Source organism: Asparagus officinalis, chromosome 7 (assembly GCF_001876935.1).
Source record: "Asparagus officinalis chromosome 7, Aspof.V1, whole genome shotgun sequence".
Classification (NCBI taxonomy): domain Eukaryota; kingdom Viridiplantae; phylum Streptophyta; class Magnoliopsida; order Asparagales; family Asparagaceae; genus Asparagus; species Asparagus officinalis.
Genome location: NC_033800.1, coordinates 131,485,070 through 131,493,092, shown reverse-complemented (window position 1 = coordinate 131,493,092; position 8,023 = coordinate 131,485,070). Strand labels below are relative to the sequence as shown.

The 8,023-nt window shown below is 28.2% G+C and overlaps 1 protein-coding gene across 1 annotated transcript; it reads right to left on the bottom strand.

Moving 5' to 3' along the window:
* LOC109847769 (agamous-like MADS-box protein AGL23) lies at nucleotides 838–6,694 on the bottom strand. The gene is made up of 5 exons (XM_020417009.1): nucleotides 6,148–6,694; nucleotides 6,012–6,050; nucleotides 5,855–5,905; nucleotides 5,685–5,750; nucleotides 838–929 (listed from the first exon to the last, which is right to left on the bottom strand). The coding sequence occupies exons 1-5, from the start codon at nucleotides 6,692–6,694 to the stop codon at nucleotides 838–840; spliced, it is 795 nt and encodes a 264-aa protein (XP_020272598.1).

The window sequence follows — 8,023 nt, the reverse complement described above, 5'->3', positions numbered from 1 at the left end:
TCTTTCAGGGGAAAACAAGGGGTTCTGGTACTCTCTTCTGTGCTATCAAACTTTCCATCTTTTCTAAAATTTTGAACGAAGATTTTCCTGCACATATGAAAGAAATGATAGTGAAGTTGTAACTATGTAATTTCAGCTTCTTGTTTGCCAGGTTATATCAATCCTGGTTTTTGATGTACAACACTTTTACACACTTGGAAGATGAATAAAACTTTAATTCATTGACCAAAAAAAAGGTAACGTTAAGGACCCACACTGATGACTTCCAAATATTAAGAACCTATTTGATAATTGTTGATACATCAGAGACCTCCAATGAGCTTTTGCCTTATTTTTATTACGGTTGGACTCTTGGTATTTTGATATAAATATGGAAAAAAAAAAGTTGAGTTATTGCATATCGCCGCCATAAAGTACTAAGTTACCTTCAAGAATTAAAAGTAATAATAAAAGGATTCAGAGGGAGGGCATTTCAATTACTTGGGAATTGTTTCAAAATTACTTATAACTTTCTAAGTAGACGAATGTAAAAGATTTAGATTATGAAGAGCTTTCTGAAATAAGCAAAATTTCTGGAGGTTATATCCAAAATTTCAAACAAAATAGAGGCTTAAACCTTCCAAGTCCATCACTGTGAAAAAATTGCCATAAATTCCAAATAAGCTGTCAAAAGAGGCCAAAATTTCCAAATGAAGCAAACACACATATTATTACAATCAATGTAACATTAATCACATCTCCAACTTTGTATTTATTGCAAATATGTTTTATGGAATATCTTAGGCTTCATGGAGTCTGAGAAAACATATTAGCTCATTGCCAAAATTAAGGCATTATTCAGTAAAATCCATGGCCAGGCCCCATGGTATCATTTGTTGCAGGCTGACTTGGTTCAGGCTCATTTAGGCTCACATTATCTGCGGGATTCCCTAAAAATAAACAATCAAATGAAAATTGATAAGAAGCACACCAAGAAATAAACGTCTTAAAATGCCATATTGCTTCAAATTTTTAAGACTCAGTCGAATATGATATGTTATATCACAGTGTACTATTTGCAATTTGGTGAATGTATTCCAATAATCCATATTTGAAAGTGAACTATTCATGCTAAAACCTACTATTTGAGAGTTTTAGAATTCAAATCTTTTCATTTTGAAACATAAGGAAAAATTTAGAAACTAAATCATCGTAAGGCTATGTTTAGATACCATGGTGTTTTACTTGTTTCTATGGTGTTTTTACCAAAAAAAAAACATCATGCGTTTGGAAACCATGGTATTTTTTGAGCTAAATCATCCTCAAACCAAAAACGCAACACATAGTTCAAAACATTTTTTACGTGTTTTAAGTTTGGTGTTTTGGTTTTGAGTTTGAGGAGATGTTAATATACTATTTAACATAATATATTAAATATAATTAATATATAGTTATTATCAACATACTTATTATATTATATTATATTATATTATATTATAATTAATCTAATATATTAGTAATATTTATAAAACAATATAAATATATAATGATTAAAATAATTTATAAAAAATATAATAATGTAAAAATAATATATTCATGATATAATAATATTGATTTATATCATAAATTATTATAACATTATTAATAAACTCTAACATATTAGAAACTATAATATATTATATAATATTAAAATATTTATTATATATAATTTATTAAAAATATAGTAGTAATAAATTAAAATTAATATTATCAATAATATTATATTATATTAATAAAAATAATATAATTTTAAAAAATATTATATATTATATAAGATACAAATTGTATACCGAATTATATTAAATATATAATTATTTGAACAATTCTGTAATGAATTATATATAACTAACAACTATAATATAATATTATATAAAATATATACACTCATTAAAGTCTAATACTAAACTAGAATATTAATACTATTAATCAGCTAAATAAGTTTCAATCATATTGATAAAGTAAAATAATTTTTACCATACTAAAATATTTACTGGCGTAACGTAAATGTTCAATGTAAATAATATATTTACAATATCTTTATTATTGATTTAATATCATAAATTATTAAAGTATTTGAATAAACATATGAATTTATTAATAATGTAGCATGTAAATAAATCCATATAAAATAAAAAATATTATATAAGTATATAAACAATCAACAAATTAATATACACAATAACTTAATTAGTAGATTATTTGAACATAAGTATGGTAATAGATTATAATATAATTGACGCCACACTGGTGACCGTACTGACTCCTTGAATCAAGGAATCCTCTGCCCTGGGCCACCCCATTATATTACTCGAAGGGCAGCTGAGTAAGGGAAAGAATGGCTCCATGCGTGCTATCTGGGACATCGAATGTCAGAAACGATGAAGGACGAACCACAGCTTCAATAAATATCGGACTCCACCAGTTAGTAGTGAGAATCTGAGTCGGCGCATGTCACTCCTTACCGTGTAAAAGCGACCGGAAATCTGTCGAAGCCCTCGATGAATGTTACAGAAATATTAATAAGAATATAAGTATCATTAAAATATAAATAATAAAAAATATTAATATACTTATAGCACAAATAATTTAATATGCTAATATAAATAAAATAATTTTAAATATTAAATAATTACCTGCTAAGCGTAATAATAAATGTAAAAGTAGTATAGATTTATAATTACATAATATTGATTTATATGCAATAAATTATTAATATAATTAATTATAAACTCTAACATGATTAATAACTATAATGTAGTTATATTATTATCTTTTAAAAATATTTGTAAATAATATGACTTTTAACATAATGTAGCATTAATGAAATAATATAAATAACTAAAAATATTATCTAATATATAACAATAATAATATGTTATAGGCCCAAAATAATTAAATCTATAATTATTATTTGAACATAATATGTATATTTTATAATTATAAAATAATTTATAATATAATATAATTATAATAAATATAACTCATTAATGTATAGATAAAAATTTAATATATTATCACTAAATAATTTAATATAGCTTAAAGTAAGATAAGTTTTAATACTAAAATAATTTAGCTGGGGCTACTAATGTTAATGTAAAAATATATATTTACAATATAATAATATGTATTATATAATATAACCTTTATAATGAAAGTATTATTAATAAACTCTAACGCATAATATAATGAAACTATAGATGTATTTATATTATTTAAAGGATAAATGTGAAATATATGAAAGTTTTATTGAGGATAAATGTAAGTGGAGTTAATAAAATACCATATATAAATTTTAAATAATATTCCAATTGTATGAATATAAGCAAAATAGTATATTTGATATATCAGCAAACTAATATTAAATTTATAATCTATTTTAACATAATATGTAATAATTATAATATAGTTATAATTATAAAATAATCATAATCATTAAAAATATAATATAAAATATTAATATATTATACACTAATTGTTTATATACTATAAAAAGTCAAAATAATTTACTTCTAACCGTAATGTTAATGTAAAAGTAATATACTTTATAGATATAATAATATTGTTTTAATATATTAATTATTAAACAGTATTATTAAAACTCTAACATATCCTAGAAAGCTATAGGGATGATATTGGAGTTGGATATAAAAATGGATTTGTAAATATAGTGCAAAGTTTATTAATAATATATTGTATAATTAAAACTCACATCACTAACATTATTAAAAATTTTATTAGTGGGTGTATCTAATAATCAATAGGTAAATATTATATTAATAGTAGTATAATATTATATCATTAATAAAATAATATTATTTTAAAAACATTATATAATATATAACAATAACAAATTGATATACCAAATTAATTGATATATAGTTATTTGAAAATAATATGTAATAATTATAATATAATAATTATTATAAAATAATATAACTCATTAAAGTACAACATAATATTATAATACATTATATTATATTATATTATATTAATACTTATAATAATATTAATATAAATTGAATATTATGATATTTTATTTATAATATATTTTATTACAATTAATGTATAATATATTAATAATATGTTTAATACTAACGTTGTAATAGGTCAAACTAACTTTGAACAAAAACATTCAACATGATATTTTGAAAACACTTTAAGGGAAAAGCACAACATCATGGTGTTTTTTTTAATAAAAACACAACAAGAAAAACACCATGGTATCCAAAAGAAGCCCAAGGAAAACACCATGGTATCCAAAAGAAACCTAAGAAAAACACAACAAGGAAACTAGTCAAGTTTGGCTTGTTTTCATGCTGGTCGCGCATCTGAGCAACCCATTGTGGTTATATATATATAGTACTATATGATACCATATATATATATATATATATATATATATAGGGAGAGAGAGAGAAATGTAGGAACTTGGTATCAAGCATAATTTTTTTGTTTGGTAGTGAGGTGTCTCATTCTTATTCACTCTTCAACCAATATGAATGTGATCCCTCATTTGAATGGGCAGATGGGAATGAACTACCTCACTATCAAGCATATATATATATATATATATATATATATATAGGGAGAGAGAGAGAAATGTAGGAACTTGGTATCAAGCATAATTTTTTTGTTTGGTAGTGAGGTGTCTCATTCTTATTCACTCTTCAACCAATATGAATGTGATCCCTCATTTGAATGGGCAGATGGGAATGAACTACCTCACTATCAAGCACAAAAACTTGTGTTTGGTACTAAGTTCTTTCATATTGCTCTTATATATATATATATATATACTACTTAGTGCATAACTATAATTAGAGTAAGACACTAAGGGGATGAAAATTGCAAAATTACCAATATAAATTCCAAATTTAATCATAATGAGTAATATAAGATACTACTAGGAAAAAAAATCTTGGATACGCTAGCTATTGACCGATAGTCGACGGTTCTAAAATCCTAACAGTAAATACTACAATTACCATGTTATAATAAAAAAAAAATTAAGGAAGTAGTTCTTTAAAACAAAATTTTGGCTGAACAATAATTCACTAAACTAAAAGGGCAAAGAGCTTTCTACTGATCTAAAAGTGGAAGGATGAAAGTAATTGTGAGTAATTATTGAAACAATTGTAATCTCGATTCACTCTCCTCAAGGGTTTTAGTCCTCATTAATAAATTATTTTTTCTAATCATTGCCTTAAGAGCGATTGCCAAGAAGAAGAGAAAGATGTGTCGACAAATTTAGTAATCATTTTTTTTAGGACAATAGTTAGCTAAATCTTAAGAAATTTATATTAGTCTACATGTCATTACAAATGCGGCCTATCTTTTATAGTACGTGAATCATGATGAAAAATAAGCTCTAAGCACTATTTTGTGTATACTAACTATTAGACAGCTGGCGATTTAAGGATTCTTCATCAAAATATATAATAATTTATTTGAAAAGTTTAACTCATATGCCATATAAAGTTTTATAGCAAAATTCTAAAGTAGGTTAAAAGTTTTGGAAAATTTCCTCTATTATACTTAATCTAACAAAAATCAGTCTATTTACACTCAGAAAAAAAAACTCTCTTGCCTTCGGTTCCACAGAAAAATACAATTTAATTGCCAAAATCAATACCTTAGACTATAAATAAAATAACCAATGTCTATACCTTGACCAGTACTTGAACCTGACTGATTCGCTCCAAGGTCCGAGAAGTTCATGGTAAATGGATTTTCTTGATGAAAAAGAAAAGAAAAGAAATCAAATTAAATAAAAACCACAAGGTTTATAATCAAAACATCAAACTAATCAAAACAACATTTAAACATCAAATGTTACCACTTAACCCAGTTTGATGCTCAAACAAGTTCACCATCATACCATGGTTTCCTGCCATATATACCAATAATATTACTCTCTAAAAATACATATAATTACATAAAATTTTCTTAAAAAACAAAATAAAAAAATTACTACTAAATCCGGCTTGATCTACCTCCATTCTCGAATGGGTTTAACATCATATTAGCATTCACTGTCATACATGACAAAATCATTAATCACTAAACACACACAACCATAAAATGAAAAATAAAAAAAACCATGTAAAAATGTTTAAAGAGGTTACGCACCATTGGTAGAGGACGTTGCTCCTTGATTCATAGTCATATCCCTAAAGATCTTGAACCGAATGTTTTCTCTAAGCTCATACAAGACCTTCTCCATCTCTACAAGCTCCGCTAAACTAAGCTCCTCCAAATGCTCACATTTTCTAGCAAACTCATTCACTTCCACAATTTTTTCCAACTTCTCCTCAAAATGGGCTTTCTTTTTCTTAGCCGCATCCAATTGGGCTGATATCTCCATGCACTGTTTGTTGAGCTCCTGGACTTTGCTCAACCTCTGGGCCTCATTCAGGCCCAAGTAATAATCATTGCGGCCTGATAAATATTGATCTGCAACTTGACCCATATTTGGGCTGCCGAAGGAGTGGGGCCAGCCTACGGGGGATTCCAACAGGACTGCCACGCGAGCTCCACACAGTGTGGCGAGCTCGCTAGCCTTAGAGAATATGCCAACTTTGCGCTTTGAAAAGCACACATGGCGAGCATCTTCACTCTCCAGCCTCTTTATCTCAATCTTCTGCTTGCCCATAGTGGTCTTCTTTTTTCTTGCCATGGTGGTCTAGAGTAGCTAGGATTTCTAGTTGGGTTTTCTTTTTCCTTTCTTTATATAGAAGAGAAGAGAGGATGTAATGATGTGATTGGGAATGTGATTAGCTGTAATTTGATACTAATCAGGGATTTCACATGTGAGTGAAATGCTCAGAATCTCAATCATTACCTTAATTACCATTGGATGGTTGAGATTTAACCACCACCAAGTGAAGGGATCAGAACCTCCCGCTAGCCTGTGGGATGTTCTGACGAAATTTGTTACTGGATTGGTTGTAATGTTCTTATTAATTAGGGGGGGGGGGGTTTTTTTTAATTGGCATTGACCTGTAAGTGTCTAGAGTCAATGTATTGGATATGAGAAAAAAGTCAGAGCGTAGGGATTTAATGAACAGGTGAAATGCTTTCTATATTTATAATGCAACCATTTTCTAAAAGGGGCAAGTTTTTTGAGTTGGTCGAAGTAATCATTAAAAAGTTGAGTGGCTGACATGCATTGTTGGTTATGTTTATCTTCTACATTTTTAGTAATGCAAAGTTGTTATTTTTATACTTTTTTTAATTCACCATTAGTAAATAACTAAATTTACTAAATCTGTTTTTCAATAGTAGTATGTATATCAAGTATCTCAAGGCCGCCGAAGGAGTGAGGTAAGCCCCGAGCGAGTCTAGCCAGCTTGCTATGTGGACACCGCATAGTACAGCTAGCTCGCTTGCATCGGAGAAGATATCATCTTTTCACTTTGAAAAACATACGTGGCGGGCATCTTCACTTTCAAGCTTCTTTTGTAGAAAACGTGGCGAAAACAGAAAATTTGAAGCTGGGAAGAGACTATAAGTTTCTATCGGGTTGGTCGACCGACGGCATAGGCCCGGTCGACTAACATCCTGTTGGATTACAGGATCTGAAACCCTATCTCTGATTGATTGACCGAACGAGTTCGACCAGTCGACCGAAAATGTGCACATTACAGGAATTTGGAATTTGTCTCTGGCTGATCGATCGGAAAGCGGATATGGACCGAATTGATTTCATGATCTGTTTTGGATTGGGTTTTGATATAAATAAAAACACATGTTTTTAGGGTTTCTTGACTAGAGAATTAGCATTGTTTTGAGCAGTTTTGTGAGGGAGATTATTATGAGTGAGTGCGAGATCATTGGTTGGGTTATTTTGAGAGTTATTTGAGAGATTGTAACACGTTGTTTCTCCTCCATAGAGTAAAATCTCCCCATATTCTCCCCGTGGGCGTAGGTAATTTGCCGAACCACGTAAATCTCTGTGTTTGTGTGATTTTGGTTGTTAAGTTTGTGAATTGCACTCGTGTTTGGT

What these genes read in the sequence shown, in the direction of transcription:
- LOC109847769 (XM_020417009.1), bottom strand. Translation starts at nt 6,694, where the DNA reads ATGGCAAGAAAAAAGAAGACCACTATGGGCAAGCAGAAGATTGAGATA. An exon ending in AAACCCATTCGAGAATGGAG is followed by an intron (nt 5,906 to 6,011) that starts GTAGATCAAGCC and finishes TATATATGGCAG; the next exon opens with GAAACCATGGTATGATGGTG. An exon ending in AGGTTCAAGTACTGGTCAAG is followed by an intron (nt 930 to 5,684) that starts GTATAGACATTG and finishes GTTTATTTTTAG; the next exon opens with GGAATCCCGCAGATAATGTG.